This window comes from Cheilinus undulatus, linkage group 14 (genome assembly GCF_018320785.1).
Source record: "Cheilinus undulatus linkage group 14, ASM1832078v1, whole genome shotgun sequence".
In the NCBI taxonomy this organism is placed as follows: Eukaryota; Metazoa; Chordata; class Actinopteri; order Labriformes; family Labridae; genus Cheilinus; species Cheilinus undulatus.
In genome coordinates this window covers 37,243,153-37,261,498 of record NC_054878.1, presented here as the reverse complement: position 1 = coordinate 37,261,498, position 18,346 = coordinate 37,243,153, and the positions used below count along the sequence as shown (strand labels likewise).

Genomic DNA, 18,346 nt, shown 5'->3' with positions numbered 1-18,346 from the left:
TTTGCCACCACTACAGAACCATCACTTTTTGTATGGAGACTTTCTTCTCAGGATGAAGAAAATAATTCGATCTGAGTTCTGCTCCTTTTCCATATCAAGTATTCCTACAGTACCCAAACGAAACTACCATATCTTTTCTCTGCTCAACCTACTTCAAACAGCAGATTTGGCAAAATGACTATATTTCTAGCTCACCATGTTCCGGCCAACTTCTGTGGTCTCACCAGTGTTTGGCTTTCTCTCCCTTCTGTTTCCACATTATCTGTCAGTCTCACTTAACTCTTCTTATGGTTTTCTTCTCTTTTTCAGTTTTAAACCCCAGGCTTGGATTGTGGATTGGAGGTCAAGCTAGAGCACAAAGGATGCATTTTTAAATGCAGTGTCACGATAGATCAGATATAATGACAGGCGGGTTTGAGCTAAAACAGGGTAAAAAGTTGGTCTTTAGTACAATGTTGCCACCAAGAACAACTGTATTGTTGTGTGGGACTTAAGGGCTCATTGTGTCAATCCATCCATTTATCCAATTATCCATCTATCAGATGATCCATCCATCCATCCATCCATGCAATGATCCATCTAGCCATCACTTCATATATAAATTCATCCAGTAAGTCATCCATCCATTGATCCATCCATCCATGTATCTAGAGCCCTATGATTTCCGCGTTAAAGGAATCACAGAATTGGTCAATAAAAAGGGAATCTACAATTTAACATGGAAATCGTGGAAATTGAATGATTTGACTGAAATGCTGTTTTTTAGAAAGAAGAACGTATATCTGAAGAATATGTTCCGGGGGAACACTAAACCAGGGCACAACTTGTGCCTCACTTCACAAACGCTCTTAAACAATACAAAGCGTGTAAGTAGCTGCACGAAACACCGGCAAACATCATGTAGCTCAACGCGGGGCAGTACCGTATGGCATCATGTTGCACCTACAAGAACACATCAGTGCTTCAAGTTATTTTACCTCACCACACTAGAGAGTCACTGAGATAGAGAGGTGTGTCTGTGTGCGAGGCACACTGCTCACCCCTCAAGGGCTTCAAACTGGAGTCAGACGGACTGGCTATTTTATGAAGTCCCACAGTCTAAATGATGTTACAGCCGAGTAACAGCTTAATAATTCCTTCCGTAGATACTGTAGTTCCCTTTGGTTGCTTAATGAGCCAATACATGTCTGCATTAACGTAGCGGTCTGATATGAGGCGGGCAGACAGACAGCGAGGATGGAGGGAGAGAACCGTAACAGTCAGGAGTAAAACACAATGCAGCATCACACTGCACGGACTGTAGTGAGAGAGTAAAAATTTAGGGAACAGGTTTACTTTTAATTATTTAACTTTCTTATTAAGTTACTATCAATCTCTGTTTGTGAGAACAAGGATTTCTTCATTTACATTATAAACATCAGTTAGGATGTGATTATACACGGGGATGTGTCTTAAAATGTTGGAAATATTTGACTGTTACACTGGTTATAATTATTTTATATCAGGGTTATCCAAACAACTGCTCCTGGGCCAACTGTGACCCTTTATCAACAGATTTAAGGTTATTTCTATTTAATTAGTGAACATTTTATTCCTTTATATGAACAAGACACTATTCTTTATGGTAAAATTAGTGTAAAGGTTAAAAAAACTGAAATGGAAAATATGGAATTTGACAAAAAATGAAATGGGTTTCATAGGGCCTTATGTATCCAGGTAGCCATCCATCCATTAGTTGATCCATCCATCCATAAGTTGATCCATCTGTTTATCCATCCATCCATCCACCCATCCATCCATCATCTAGGTATCCATCCATCCATCCAGTGAGCCATCGAGTTAACAATCAATCTATCCATCAAGCCAATTCCATCTATCTACTCATGCATGCAGTCATCTGATTGTTGATCTAACCATCTGATGATCAATATTAGCTGATATATCAGTCCTTCCAGTAAGCCAACCATCTATCAATTGATCTATCCATCCATCAACCCATCCATCCATTTATTCATCCAGTTAGCCATCAAGTTAAGCATCCATCCCATTCAGCAATCCATTCGTCCATAGCCATCCATCTATCCATCCATCCATCCATAAGTTGATCCACCTGTCATCCCATCCATACATCTATCCATTTAGCCATCCATAAGTTGATTCACCTGTAATCCATCCATCCATCCATCCAGTTTGCCACCCATCTATCATCCATCATTTGATCTATCCATCCAACCAGCTATCCATTTATCCAAGCCTTCAGAAGGGTCATGGGTCTATGTGGCCAAAACACCAGTAAAGGAAGGGTCCCACATGACAACCCCAGTGATATCACTGCTTTTGCTGCTCATCAGTCTCCAGCTGAATTTTGGGCACCTATGGGTCCATTTGCTGGGAAACATCGGTACCTAGCTAGTTTGCATAAACAGAGACTGGACCTGTTGAGGGTGACAGTGCTGTTTTGGTTACTATGGCATGTGGTTGGTTATGTCACTTATCAGTAGGGCATGAGGGCAGAACTGGGATGTAGAGTCTCCTCAGTAAGCACTTATCCTTTCAACAGGGCAAAAGTATCCTGTGTTTATTTCAAATTAGAGTGTAATTAGGAATCACAGCTTTTAGAGTTCTTGTTTAAAATCCAGAAGGAGGGAAGAATCTGATGATAAAATTCCCTTCAAGACAATGCCCATCCATGATGATTCAAGGGAAGGAAAACCAGGCTGAACAATGTCCTTCCAACAGGAAGCTGCAAGATGAGGAAATGTGGTCTTAACTCATAAAAAGTGACAAAAAACAGTACCAGTTGCCTGAATTACTATCTGATTTGTTTACAGAAATCAAGTATCCTGCATATATCATTATATTTAAGGCACAGCAACAGATCAAAGCCTAAAAATGATGGCTTTCTTTCCAGCATCCACATACTGTACCAGGACAACTACCTAGCATGAATGCGTCATCACACAAACATATACTCCCTCTCCTGTATCCCGTCAGCACTCACAGATGGTGGGGTTCCCCTCATTACTCGGGCCACTTGCTGGGAGAAGAGGGGCGGAGACAGCTTGAATGGCCCAGGGGAGACGGAGAATCATGGCCGACATGGATTACGACAGAGAGATTAGCCCACGGGAGAGAGAGAGAGAGAGAGAGAGAGAGAGAGAGAGAGGCAGGAAAAGAGAGAGAGGGAGTAGGAACGAGCGACACAGGACCTTGAAATTAATGTGGTCCCTCTGGCTTTGGGCATCAGAAGTGACAGACTCCTGCGTGAATGGCTATTGTAAGGAGGGATGTATGGTCTTGATCTTTTAGGTGCTTAAAATCTAATAACCATCTCACACACACACACCTACTGTGCTCACCACATAGTAAAGCCAGCAGCTGCAGAAGAAAGAAAAAAAAATCAAACACCATCCTCAAGTACAAAAGCGCTACTTGAATCTCAACATGTGCTCTCCATTTTTTTTCTTTTCTTTTCAGTCTTCCAATCAAAATTATAACGAGTGAACTAATGATGAGTAGAGTTCAAAAAAGACCATGATAAAAGAATCTGCACCTGCATGAAGCTACAGACCGCTAATGATGAAATTAAACATCCACAGCATTAAAACAACCTTCACAGTGGGTCTGAGCCTTGAGCACCAGTGTCAAGGACATACTCTCTTCAAGAATATACCCCTGTGACTGAGTGACTGAGCCCTCCAGTTAAAGTCCACAGAAACCCTATGTAAGCCTCAAGTCAGTTTACATGTTAGTGTTTCTTGAAAGCTAACTGACCATGAAACAGCACAAAATGTAAGGAAATTTGTGTTTGGTAGATAAGTTTTTGTTGTAACAATGCTTCTTGCCAGTAAATTTTATACCATTGGAAAGCCTGTTTATTTCCCTTTTAAATGGTTCCACATTTGTAAAGAACATGCATTTGCGGGATGAGCAGCAGAGCTGAGTATGTGGGTTGCACCCATGAAAAATATTCCAAATCTTCTCTGCCAATGCCAAACCAAAACCATTGACGTTGTCTGGTGTTTTCAGTGGATTGGATGATTAAAGTCGGAAGAAACAAGGTATGTTAGCAATTAAGAAATTTAATCATTGAACAAAATTCAACCAGTATATGTCACAGGTCAGACAATGTGGTTGTGTTGGTCACTCTGGCAAGAACAGCACACCCAAGCAGATACCACGAATGTTCAACAGGGTTGAGATCAGGACTGCTAGCAGGCCATTCCATCCTCTCCACTCCCAAATTCTTGAGTTAGTCTCTGATAAAACCCACTCTGTACGGACCAGCGTTGTCATCTTGAAGGATAGAGTTCAGTCCCAGACTGTGGAGATATGGGATTGCTACTGGTTGCAGAATCTCATCTCAATATCACTCTGCTTTGAGATTACCCTCAATGATGAAGAGCCTCCTTTTTCCATTGAGGGAGATTCTGATCCATGCCATCATACTGTCTTGATCAAAAGATGTTAGTCAGTGCAGCAGTCAGCATAGCATTCTCCATGTTTTTTCCGCACTTTGGCCCCACGATCCGACTAACTTTTGTCTCGTCAGCCCACTGAATATTTTCCCAAAAGCCTTGGGAATCATCAAGATTTGTTTTTTGGAAAATGTAAGACAAACCTTTCTTTTTGGTCGGCAGTACTTAGAACTCTCCTACGGATGCCATTATTGGCCAGTCTCTTTCTTATAGTTGAATCATGAACACTGACCTTAACTGAGTCAAGTGAGGCCTGCAGGTCTTCAGATGTTGTTCTGAGTTCTTTTGTGACCTTCTAGATCAGTGGTTCTCAACCTTGGAGTCAGGACCCCCTTTGGGGTCAGGAGACACTGAGAGGGGGTCACCAGATGTGTCAAATATAAAGTATGGTTTTCACAGCTTAACTTCACAATGGATCATGATTTTGCTGTCCTCTATGGGCCCCCAGTTTGGCTAGGTCCCGGAAACCTCCCCCTTTATACCTTGTTATGGGCAGCCTTGTCTGCACATGACTATTCTTGATTTGCATGGCTGTGTTTAACCACAGGTACAGCGGGTGTCCCTGGTCTCTGGCACCTTTATTTTGGGGGTCACAGGCTTAAAAGGTTGAGAACCACTGTTCTAAATGAGTCATCCATGCGCTTTTGAAGTACTTTTGGTAGACTGGCCCCTCCTGGGAAGGTTCACCTCTGTTCTAAGTTTTCTCCATTTGTGGATAATGGCTCTCACTGTGGTTCTATTGAGTCCCTTTCAAAAATGAGGGATGTCAATGACTTTGTTTCTCATCTGATCTTGATTTTCTTAGGATGGTGGCATGATGTGTTGCTTTTTGAGACTTTTTTACCTACTTCATTTTGTCAGACAGACTCTTTTTTTGGTGATTTCTTGATCCAGCAGGTCTGGCAGCAACCAGACCTGGGTGTGACTGGTGAAACTGAACTCATCTTTCCTAAAAAAAAAATGTGGTTAATCCCAATTAATTCACAATTGAACAAGAAGGGGTGGGGGTACTTTTTCCACATAGGGTCAAGTAAGGTTTGGATGACTTTTTTCTCTTAATAAATAAAATCATCATTTGAAAAATGCATTTTGTATTTACTAAAAAAAAGACTTTCTCACCGCTGTATCAGACCAATATCTAACCCCATGAGTAGTTCAGCGCCTCACAAATAATGATGGGACGCAGTTGTTTGGCCTATACCCCATAACCAGGATATTCCCATTATGCTGATGCATTCTGCCTGCCAAGCTTCCACAGAGACTTGTTCTCCTGCATATCCAAAAGTCTACCGAGACCCTCGAGGACAATATTACATTGACTGCGAACAGAAATTCAACAGAAACCTATTTTGTTTTCTTTTGCAGGAGTTGTAACATAAGCAGAAGCTTTAATAAATTCAATATTAATGTAATTTTACAGCCATTATTCAAGCTCAGAGTCTAAAAATAACTATTCATGCAAGAAATTGTGTGTTTTTAGATTATAATGGGTCTCATACACAATGAGTGCAGCGGCCACCAGGGCTGTAAGCTACACCAGATAAATAATTCTGGATGAATAATTCAGAATCATCATAATGAATAAATGGGAGGTAATTATCCTGCTCTAAGTAGCAACTCATGATTCAACACAAGCACAGAGATGAGAGGGGTTTCCCGGAGTCAATGAGGGACAATCACCTGCTTTACGGCGAGAGAGGTGTGGGAGAGGAGACAAAACACTGGCAAACGCTGCTGATGAAGAGAGCCTCTCACGCCTGACATCATCTACTTTTAGAGAGTGTGAATGGGTGAGTGACCAGTGGCTGAGCTGCAGATGTACAGAGGAACATAAAAGCTTTTTTGGGGGGGAAGAGATGCTCCCTGAGTGTGACTGAAAGGCCTTTGTGGGGGGGGCAAGCTGCACAGGAGAGAGGGAGTCCACCATCGTCCCTTTTGTTGTCCATCTGCTGTCTTAGCCGTTCCGCCATTCTCTTGACAAGCTTAACCCCCCCTCCCGCCGTCTCTGCTGTCACAGGTGTGAACTCCAATTTGGGGGGGGGAATCCTCACTGAGCGCCTCGATGCAAGTGTTTTTTTGCTTTCTGATTAAATTGAAAGCAAAATTACAAAAGAGCACCTTCAAATTATAGATGTACATTAAGTGCACCCTCTTTATGTTTAGTCAATCATTAAATTTTCCATATGTGCCGACTGTCAGCTGCACATTAGGACATTTCCAACCTCCATCCATTAATCAGAATACGTTATTACCATCTAATGTCGCACCACGCAGATGGGAGCTCCAAAATCAAGTCACAATGACTCTTTATCTATTCAGCAATGTCAAAATTCATCACGTGAATAGACAAAATGCTGAGCACTATTCTGCATAATGTAGCACTCGTGCACTTCAAATCTCCAGCAATATGTGAAAATGTGTTCAAAAGCCACTATTCATTTTATTTTTCCAGTATTTACCAGGGGTAGGTATTGGCAAAGACTTCTCCACACAACAAGGATCACAGTATTTTGCAATTCTTAATATTGTTTACAGAAAATTTTAAAGTGCAGCTGAGAATAAAGTTTTCTGTTTGAGTCAAAATGATTTCATTTAGTATTTTGATTCCAGTTCTTTGGGTTTTCACAATAACAAACCTCTAAATTTCAATCAAGAGTAGCAAAAAATAAGCTATGGAAACCCAACATTGTGAAGTGTCTTGTTTTTAATTGCCAACCTGCACACAATAAAAGTAAAATCACCTAACGAACAACTAATATGAAATACTATGGTAACATAAGGTATAATAAGGACCCTTTTCCCAAAAAACAGAACTCCTGCCTGGTGTATATATGCCTCTGTGATGTTAACAACTCCAGGACGGTGATAGTAAAGCCGTGGGTCATGAAGAAGGACTGGTGTCTTGACCTTTGACCTCCATTATCTAGTCACTTCATCTTTGAGTTAGAGTGGACTTCTGTGCAAAGTTTAAAGAAAATCCCTCTAAGCATAGTTAAGATATTACATTCATAAGCAAGGAATGAACATGAGGCCTGATGACTTTGACCTCTAAACTGTAATTTCCAAAATCTGATCTGTTAATCTTTGAGTCAGAGTGGACATTTGTGCACAGTTTGAGGGAAAGTCCCTCAAGGAGTACATAGGATATTGGGTTTACAAGGCCCAATGGCCTTGACCTCTGAACTTCAAACCTCTAAATCTAACCCCTCATCCTTAGTTCAGAGTGGATTTTTTTGCATAAACTCCTAAAAGTCTACTTGAGGCATCAGATCTAAAAGGGAGGGATAAACACGGTAACCTGACAAAATGGGTAGAATGTTTTATAAACTCACTGCATGGATATATTTCACATTCATCTGACTTTGGAAAAGTCAGCACTTTTCAGAAAAATCTCAGAAGGAGATTGGACAAATGTTCCGTCAGTCACATTCACGTTGGGCCAATCAGAGCAATGACACAAAATGAGGTAGTATAAATGTGCAGCTCTGGTGCTAACCTACAGCCCCAGTGCTAACATACGACAACGCTACAGGTTCTGCCACAGTGTTTGAACGTGTGGAGTTTTTTGCGTAGAATATACGCAGAAGCCTATTGAGAGACGTGCAGAGACGTGTGTTCTGCTAAGAGAAGCTTTTGTTGTGGCTCTTTGCTCTTATAAAGAAATGTGATACTGAGGAAAACTATCCAGAGAGCAATAGGGGCAGGACCAATCAGCTGTAACTCAATCAAGTTAACCAGGCTACATAGCATTTTCTTGTTCTTACTGTTTACAGTGTCCTTTATGCAGGTGTCCATGCATTTTCAGTATTCTAAGAGTGAGATTTACCTTTATACCTCCTCTACAGAACTGTCACTATGCAGAATTCACACAACAAACTGCACAAATGTTTGAAACCTAAAAATAAATACATCCTGGACTGCAGCCCGTGTTTTGGTGAGAACACGCTTCTCACTTTTACTGAGAAACCATCAGGAGACACCGTCATCACACTTTTCTTTAAACAGGAAGAAAACACAATTTTTAAGACCAAACCTTCAAAACAAAGATAAATCAAGCCAACTTATACTGACTAAGTCGTACTTTAGGATCACAGTCTCCTGCCTGTAATTTGCCAGTAGCAGGTAACAATATTGAGCATTCACTGAAGCAGTTATGAAATCTGACAGCTCATGAGCTCCTGAAATAAACAGAAAGCTAACGAGATGTCGGTCACGAATGATCCAATCAGCCCACCTAGTTTGCTACAATGACCTGAATAGGCAGCTATAAAAAGATAAACGAATAAATAGATGGATGGATGGACAGATGGATGAATAGATGAGGAGTGACTGGCAGCACCCATGAGCAATAATGACAGAATTTGGAGGTGTGGGTGCCAGAATCGGCTTACAGACCAGATTCCAGAATTAATGTACAAAAGAAAGACTGTAAATGCATATAGGAGGAATCATGTTTGATATTAGCCTAGCTCTAAATATTAAAAAAAGACTCCTGTTTAAAGGATCCCCTTGAAAATTAGAAGACATCTAGGAGGTTACCCCTAATCAAGAATATGAACACTTCAAAAACGTGTTGATACTCCTATATAATCATGCAAAGAGCAAACAATCAAACCACTTTGTCAAAGAATGAAGGGCAAAATTATGATGCGTTAGGTTCAAAGGGGGGTTACGCTGTGCGACTAGGTAACCTGCCTCTCCAGTGCAGGCAGCACTGGCAGCAAACTGCACAGGTCTTTGGCTCTCCCGGCCTGGACTATCAGACAGACGGGACATGACTCATCCTGGTCATGCAAAGAGAAGCCGCACCCCTGAGGACAGGGGCCAACTGAAGACTTCCTCTTCCCTTTAGACTTGGTGCTTATCCCAAAACATAAAACTCGCAGAAGGTCGAAATCAGCGCTCGGCAGCCAGTCAAGGCCAAGGCAGAAAACACCAACAGGGGCAGGTGTGCCAATTCACAGCTGGAAGTAGCCAGTAGAAGACACTGCATCCACTAGCTGTAGTTAACGCTGTCCCCACTCAGGAGAGGTGTCTTTAACAGGGTGACGAGCATAAGGACTGAGAGATGAATGTGATGACAGCTGTATTAATCCGGGGCAGAGCCTCGCAGACCATTTACCTGAAACGCATGAATACAAGTGTCTTCAGCAGGCTGTCTATGGGCATGATGTCCCATACTACATGTGTAATACCAACTGAATTGACTTAAAGGGACTCACCTTTTCACACAACAAAGGGCAAAATTATAACAGTGCTAGGCACACTGTATCTGATTTAATTTAAAACGACTATGTCATGAAAAGGATTCTTGATTATTTTGTTTATTTGTCTCCACAGGGATGAATCATCAGTGTTCGGGAGCTTAAATTTAGGGTCCAACATCCTCCAGATCACCAAAAAGTGCAGCTTACTCTACAGAAAACTTGGTTTCAAACTCTCCAGTAGAATGACTACAGGAATTTAACACATGAGCACCTCAAAATTGCAAAAATTGATCAATGCATAAATCTGTAAGGTGGAACACGGTCTACTGGTGTTTTCACACATTAAAGTCCCGCAAATGTTGCAAACGGCTACATTTTACCCTGAATTTATCCAGAATTTTGAAGTCAGAGAGCTAAAGCTGAACAATTAGGAAAATAATCGAATCTAATATATATATATATAATATCATATTAAGGTTCCTCATCTTGTGTATTTCTCAACAAACAAGCAACAAATTATGCTATATTATAACCAACACAATATTGGGTAGATAAATGAAGGTTGAACAATTTTGAAAATATCTAATTAGAATTATTGGGATTCCTTGCAAATTTGATATGAATTGTATTGGAGGGAATAAAGGGAATGTCTTTCACCTATTTTATAGGACAAATGTCTACAAAAACAGAAAAAGTAGGATTTATCGTAAGCTACTCTACAAAAAACTTGAAAGTTGCATAATGTGTAGAGCATGACATCTGCTGCAAAAAAAAAGTGTTAAACATTAATCTAAATTTAAATTAAATGCCCAGCTATAAAGAGAAAACATAAGGAATATTCTGGAGATTGCATTGTAGGCTAGTGTGATGATGTTCATATCCTACAAGGGGCACACGGCTGGTGTTATGATGTTTTCTGTTCATTGTTCTCTGCTCCTCTTTGTCTCTGTTGATACATCCAACTCCATGTGGCACTGATATAAAAGCTCCATCATAGCGTCAGACTCTGTGTTGCATTTACATGTCATTCTTTTTACATCATGTTCTGCCTCCTGAGACCTCCGGTCCTCCTGTCCTACAGGGAAGGTCTCCTGCTGTGAGGTGCATGTGTGAACAGCTAAAGCCTGGTTTGAATCAACCTACGCCATTGTTAGAACTACAAACTTGTCTACTGATGCGTTTGCCTCACTGTAAAATACTCTGTCAAAAAATTTTTTTTTTATCAACATTTCCATGCCAGTTCCTGGTCCTGCAGCCGCATTTCCTGCTTGTTTGTGTTCAGGAAAGCACAGCTGGCTGAGGCAGAGGACGGAGAAATATTCTGTGCACTAGTTCTGCCACTAAAAGAGACATGGATAATAAAAGGAAAGTAGAGATTTAGAGTCAGATTGCAAATATTTGAGCCAATACGAAAAGTGAAAATAAAAATTTAGCTGATACCATTGCCCATACAGATGTTTTCTTTTTATACTCCTTTTAGTGTAACACTGAAAGTATGTCAACATTTTCTCTTACAGTTGACCATGAAATCAGATCCGAGTTTGTCCAACAGATCACTTTTTCTGCCCTGTAAATAATCTCTTTTTTGATAAAGCAGCTTGATATACCAGATGCCTGCATGAAATTGACTGAACAACAAACATTGTTAACTAATATCTGATTGGCCGATACCAAAGGCATCTGTGCATCAATAAAGAAAAGGATGTGGAAATGTACTTTTGATATTTTCAGACACCAGCAAGTAGATTGAATTATCATCTGTAGCCACTGATCTCACTCTAAAGTGCACAAAATATTCCTGTAGACATTCAGAGACTGGCATTGACCCAACGCTACCTACTTAGCAACCAATCACTAGGCTTGTAGTCTGCATCTATTTGACACATAGGTCATTTTCACACCTGCTAATCCGGGGGACTTGGTTCAAATGTCCTTCTGATGGCCATCATCCATGCCTGCGCAAGGCCCGTGCCCCATCTCTCTAGGTATCTTCCCAGGTGACCCCACGGCGACACACATGGCCACCCCTGGCATCTGAACCAGCCCACCAAATCCTGGGAAGTCAGTGTGTGGTGAGCTGGATCAGACCCCAGACAGCTTCCAGCTGTTGTTCCCATATCAAGCAGCTGACCCTTCCCATCCTTGCTTTCCTGAACTTGTCAGCATGAGACACACGGTCTTGCCAATGATACCAAAAAAATGCGCCAAAAAGAAGTTGTCACAAAGGAGACCAGCCAATGCCTCTGGCCATCAGTCAACGTCCAGGCCTCGCAAGGGTATAGTAAGACCTGGAGGACCAAGGACCAAAAGACTTTGACTATTGTTTGCATGCTCAAATACTAGGAACGCCACATTTGTCTTGTTCAGCGAACCATCACCTCATGTAGGAGTCCAAGTCTGTGGTTGATCGCAGCCTATCGCAGATCTAAGGATTATGCTGCCAAGGCAGGAGAACTGCTCCACAACTTCCATGCTCTCAAAATTCACAGACACAGCTTCGATGGCAGAATCCAAATCACCACCAAATGCCTGGATTTTGGTTTTGGCCCAGGAGACATGCATTCCAAGCCTCCTCACAAGGACATCTACAGTCTCTGCAAAGACCACAGCATCATCAGCGAAGTCCAGATCATCACCAAATAGCACGCCACAGTTCACTGCCCCATTACCTGCCCCATAAGCCAGTCCATACAGGTACTGAAGAGTATAGGGGCTACACCAGGCTCAACTCTAATAGATCTCAGGATTAGTCTGCCCACAATTTTCTTTAAATATCAGGACAGCATGTGTGAAAATGGCTTCTGCCAGCATGAGCATGTTTGATGAGAAAAAGGCCCACAGAGATGTGTTAAATCTGCTGTTTTAAAAATGGGCCATTCATGTAAATCACTGCAGCGTGTCTGATCTGTATGCATATTTCTCTGTGGTAATTCATGTATTATCCTGGAGCTGTACTCTTATTGTAGTGTGTTTAAACAGACATTTCGAGTAGTTTTACTCCATATAACCACGCATGAGTCAAACGAGGAAAGCTCCACAGTCCTAAACACAGAAATTGACAAATTAGGTCAGAGTAAACATGAGCTGTTTAGACCTCTGACACTCTCACTCACACAGCAGTCAGTTTGACAGCCAAGATCAACAAGTCTCACCTGACCCGCTAATAAAACGGATAACACCTCTACTTTTGGAGTAGCACTGCTAAATCATATTATCTGCTCGTCTTTGTTCTAATATAAAGCATGTGGTAACGACCAGGAAAACCTCCACACAGGCTACCGTTAGCATGCTAGCTAATAACTCTCTCCTAGCTGCCTCAGCTTCCGGTTCAAAAAGGAGGCAACTATCGAGCCACCTACACTGAAAGCATGACGAATATTTGGGTTTAGTCATTGTGATTTAAGTGGTGTAATTTTAGCCTTCACTGTCTGTGTTTAAGGTCAGTTGAGCCATCATGTTGTGCTAGCATGCTAGCTGCGAAATGAATGGGGGTTGGGCTAGCCTACAGCATCCAGCAGCCTCTACATCAGTGCTTAATCGAAGAGAGCTCACCTGGCTGTAGTTTACCCGGAATGGTTTCAGGTAGTCGGACTCTGTGCACGGAACGACTTCAATGTTGTTAATCTCTTCCATAGTTTAGACTTGGAGCAGGATTGGTGGCTCGCCGATGGATGTCTGTCACCGCACACAACTGACAGCGGAGGAATGTCTACGGTAGCCGGGAGAGGACATGAACCGGGGGAGAGGAGAGTGAGGATGATAGATGAGGGTTAAAGGAACAAAACAGGGATGGATGGAGGTGTATTATTTTGTCTGAATATTTACTTATTTGTTATGAAGAGAACAAAAATACAGTTAACGGTTCTGAAACTTGGTGTTATTTTTAAACTTTCTATATCAAATAAGACAAACATAAAAATGAAACAATTCAGTTAATTTCATTTTAAAAGGAAAAAATACACTGAAACTACTGAATTTACACTATATGGACAAAAGTAATTGGACACACCTGTTAATCAATGAATTCAGGTGTTTCAATCGACCTACTGGACAATGCTGTGCTTCCAACTTTGTATCAACAGTTTGGGGAAAACTCTTTTTTATTCCAACTTGACTGCCCCAGTGCACAAAGCAAGGACTGTAAAGACATGGTTTGATGAGTAAGGTCTGGAAGAACTTACCACAGAGCCCTGACCTCAACCCCATCGAGCACCTTTGGGATGAACTGGAATGAAGATTACAAGACAGGCCTTCTCATCCAGCATCAGTGCCTGACCTCCTGAATGCTGTTATAGCTGCAAAAGGGGGGAGCAACTCCATATTAAAGTACATGTATTTGAATACAATGCCATTACAGTCTCTGTTGGTAAATGGGCAGGCGTCCAAATACTTTTGTCCTTACAGTGTATGTTGATATGGACAACAACCCTCTTTTTTGTTTCATTACAAATCTGAAGCCAGAATACTCCCAAATTTGCATTGATTTACTGGTGACATGATATAGAAACAAAATCTGCAGAGGGGAGCTAGCTGGTGAAATTCCAAAATGAACACCATGCTCCTTCCTGAACCCAAAGCAGGGCCTCACAGTTGTGGAAAACTGAATGTTGATGCTGCAGGCTACTTGTAAAGCATTCTGGGACTGTTCACAGCACGAACAAGCAAGGGCGCTTTTTTAAGATCTATTTTTGGCTTTTATGCCTTTATTATAGATAGTAAAGTGGACAGTCAGAAATATGGATGAATGGTGGAATGGCATGTGGTAAAGAAGCCAGAGGTTGACCTTTAACCTGGGTCTCCCCTGTTGCTTTCTTCTTTGTGTTCCTGCAGCTAAACTTTTCAAAACCCTGTTATCCTGCCATGTTTACCTGCCTTGTGACATACTGATCTTACACCTGGTCAAATGGGCCTCAAAGTTGCTGTTCCAGAGCACAATGGGCATGACTGGTCCCCGTCAAAACAGCATTTTAGGTTTTGGTGTGATGCTGAGACATCATAAGTAGCCCCTAACAGGAATTTGACCCAGCTATCCTCCATACCTCATAAGTCCCTCCAACTCAACTAAATAACTACTTAAAGGGGACTTATTATGCAAAAATCAATTTTTCAGGCTTTTCTAACACAAATATGTGCCCCTGGCCTGTCCACAATCCCCTCAAGTACCAGAAAAATCCATTTCCTTTCCCCCTCTCTTTCTTCACCTTTCAGAAAATGTGTGCTGAAATAAGCCGTTCTCAGATTTTACATCTAGTGACCTCACCAGGGGCCTAAGCACCCACCACCAGGTTTGGTTGGCCCCCACTTGGAGGAAAGTTCCGCCCTCCTCTACTGATCCTCTCAGCTACCAGCTGAGATGCTGGATAGCTCAGTGGGTTACCCTACTACCCTGGTCTGGGAGATTGATGGTTACCAGTCAATCCCAGTCTAAACTTTGGGAAAAAAAAGTGTCTGTAATATCATGAGTGCTGCATCCATTTCCGGAGAGGGGTGTGGTCAGGGTCGGCGTCAGATAGCTAATTACCATTTAAAGCCACAGACACAGAAACGGCTTGTTCTGAGAAGGCCTGAAACAGAGGGTTTTTAGACATGCAAAAATCCAATACTGGAGTGTTTTTTTTTTCAGCAATAAACTTCACAGGCATGCTTTGGGGACCTCTGAGGAAAATATAAACTTGTCTTAAAAGGGTAAAATATGTCCCCTTTAAATAGAACTACTCAAAGAAAATTTTGCCACGTATCAGCATGGAAGAAAGTTGTCAGGGAAAAATGTAAACTTGACCCCTGTTTGAATTATCTGTTTTGACACATTTCAAGTTAAAGAAATTTTGCAACCTCTGTGATTTGTAAATTAATTAATTAATTTCCAAGCCCTAGTAGTCTAGAGTAGTAAAACAGTGGCAAAACAGGGGCGAATAAAGCTAAATAGTGGCAAAAAGAAGTGGCTACAATGGGTTAAAAGTAGTAAAAATGGATTACAGGTGGCGTACTGTGGCAAAAATGGGTTATGAATAACATAAAGTCCAAAATAAGTGTTTAAAGTGGCCAAATAGTGGTGAAAATGGGTTCAAAGTCATGAAAAAGTGCAGAAAAGGTGATGAAAAGGTGTTAAAAAGTGGCATGATTAAACAATTTTGACAACAGACCCAGATAATACCTTGGCACATTTTCCAGCTCTACAATGAGGTAACTGTTAGCTAGGATGCACCAATGTAACTGGTCCAACACTCATGCACGGACACTGTGAATAAATCACAGCTGGTGTGGTTCCATCTACTGTGGTTTTCAGGGTCCAGCTAATACTATGGGCAGGCCTGCATGGGTTGCATGATTTAAACATTATTGATGCTGCCTGCTCACTTTCTGTTTTTCAGGAATGTTATCTGTTGCATTCACCCAGACATCATGCAGAAATGTAAGGATAAAATTTTATAAGTCTAAAAGGGGGGAAGTTAGAACAATTCCAGGTAAAGTTGGGTTGAAAGTATCATCATCTGACAGACGTAGACTTGGAGTTTCCCAGTGTTTGAAGCCCTTAAAACACTAAACTATCTAAACTAAGCTAAATAGCTTTTCAATTTGATGTCCAATGCTGTTGCTATATTGCATGACAATTATTTTATTTCTATCAGTGAATTTGGATTACATATCTCATCCTGTGTTTTAAACGTGGGTGGTAGAGTGACCCTTAAGAGCCCTTGCATATTCGATCACGACTTCATTTTAGTTAAATGGTGATATAAAGTCCAGCACCCTCACGGTGCTGAGTAATGAATAAGAAATGGGTGTGGGAGCTCTTTCTCACTGATCGTGCCTCGAAGGGTGAGGCTGTATGATGTCACCCACTCACATCAATAACAGCCTTATAATGGAAAACAATCTTTGCAGCTCCAATCTCGACAGGGCTGACTTCCTCCAACAAATGAGCCCCAGTCCACCGCCCACTACACAAGGACAGGACGTAACACTCTCCCAGAGCTGATTTACATCTAAATAAATACAGGCATAGACGAAACAATGTGCAGACCCGAAAGAGGAACCGGCGTCTCTCTTCTGGGCAAGTCACATTTATATTGCCCGATCGAGCCAAGCTGCAGGGCACGATAAGACGGAGGGGGTCTGAAGAGTGGAAGTACTGTAAAGGAGTCACCCTGCTCTGGTTAGCTGCCATGTTTCAACACAAAAAATCTACAATGGCAGAAGAATGAGGAGATCATGAGAATACAAGAGATAAACACTTGTAAAAGAGAATGTCCATGAATATTATCCTCAAGTATTTATTTCAATTTGGCTTCCTTAAAAACAACCTGGTGACCAACCATCAACTTTAAGTTTCTTTTGATTCAAACTAGCAGAAAGTATTCAACGCATTACTTTTTACTACTGTTTACTGCCTTCTTCTTGTCTCAGACTGGGTGCGTCTTTGCTGCATGACGGCTGCAGCCGGTGTCAGCTTTTGCTCATGCCGTCACAGCTTTTGAACAGAGCACGTGCACCTTCATGCTTCAACAGCCCTGGAAAAAAAAACTAAGCTGGAAAAAATAGATGGAAAGCAATTCGTAAAAATGAGGTGAGTTTCTCCACAGAAATGCTAACCAAGCTTTTATTTTTAAAGCACAAACTGGAAGTGGAGTCATGCTGTGTTTATCTTTCCTACGATATATATATTCTACTGATGTGGAAACAGAAAGCTCTGGAGATTAACTTTATTAGACCAACACATTTCTGCTTGCATCCTTGCAATGTGTTAAAACAAGGAAAGTATGGCTCAATATATGCAGTTTATGAAGAAAAAAATGCAGTTTTGGTGCAGACGTGCGGTTTCCCTTCAGGGATCTTCTGTTTACATACAGTGACGCTAGCATAGCTAGTTAAAGCCTGCCACATTCATAAAGACTTTTAAAATCACAGATTTTTGAAGTGTGAGACCCAACACATGTGGACAAATAATCACATATTTTACTGTTTTTGTTGTTGTTGTTGTTATTGTTGTTTTTTTAATTGTGTGTGGTTTTGAACGATACTCAGGCTGGTCTTCACTCTCATAACTCCTTATCTCATGTGATTTTACAGTTAACAAGCTAATGTTGTTAGCTGTTAGCTGCAAAATCCATTGCCATTTCAAATTAGCTCCCTCCTTTGCTAGTTCATCTGTGGTGTGTTTTACAGTAAATGTACACAAAAAGTTGGTCATCCATTTCTGACATCAATAACCTTGCAAAGCAGATGTATACGCCCGTTTCTGTGTTTCTCACTGGCGAATCCATTTTGCAAAGCTCCCATCTGAACCGTTTGGGCCCGGTCAGAAAGTGGCAGGACCAATCAGCAACGAGGGGCAGTACTTTCAGGCGCGGCGGAGTTGTGACGTAAGCAAGCAGCAACAAGAGGCCGGTGCAGTTTTGGTGGAAGAGCTTAGAGTAGATGGTGCTAAAGCACCAGTTTTATCAGAACTTGACGACATTTCTTCAAGTTGTTTTCTTTTCAAAGACGATAAAAGTCATGTACTGACACGTCTACAGTCGCCATGTTTCGCGTTATTACTCGGTAGCTGTGCATGCACACCTCGGTTGTGGCTACGTCATGTGTTTAGTTGCTCTGATTGGCCCGTAAAGCTGTGACAGAACGTTCATCCAATCACACGCCGAGTTTTTTCAAAGGCCCTTT

The 18,346-nt window shown here is 41.5% G+C and overlaps 1 protein-coding gene across 1 annotated transcript in view; it reads right to left on the bottom strand.

The window, feature by feature from the left end:
- Positions 1 to 13,409, bottom strand: part of nudt14 (nudix (nucleoside diphosphate linked moiety X)-type motif 14) — a 42,231-nt gene extending 28,822 nt beyond the window's left edge. Inside the window, exon 1 of the mRNA XM_041804779.1 lies at positions 13,238 to 13,409. Coding sequence (XP_041660713.1) covers positions 13,238 to 13,318 — 81 coding nt within the window. The 5' untranslated portion in view covers positions 13,319 to 13,409. The remainder of the gene's footprint in view (positions 1 to 13,237) is intronic.
- Positions 13,410 to 18,346: the final 4,937 nt, after the last annotated feature.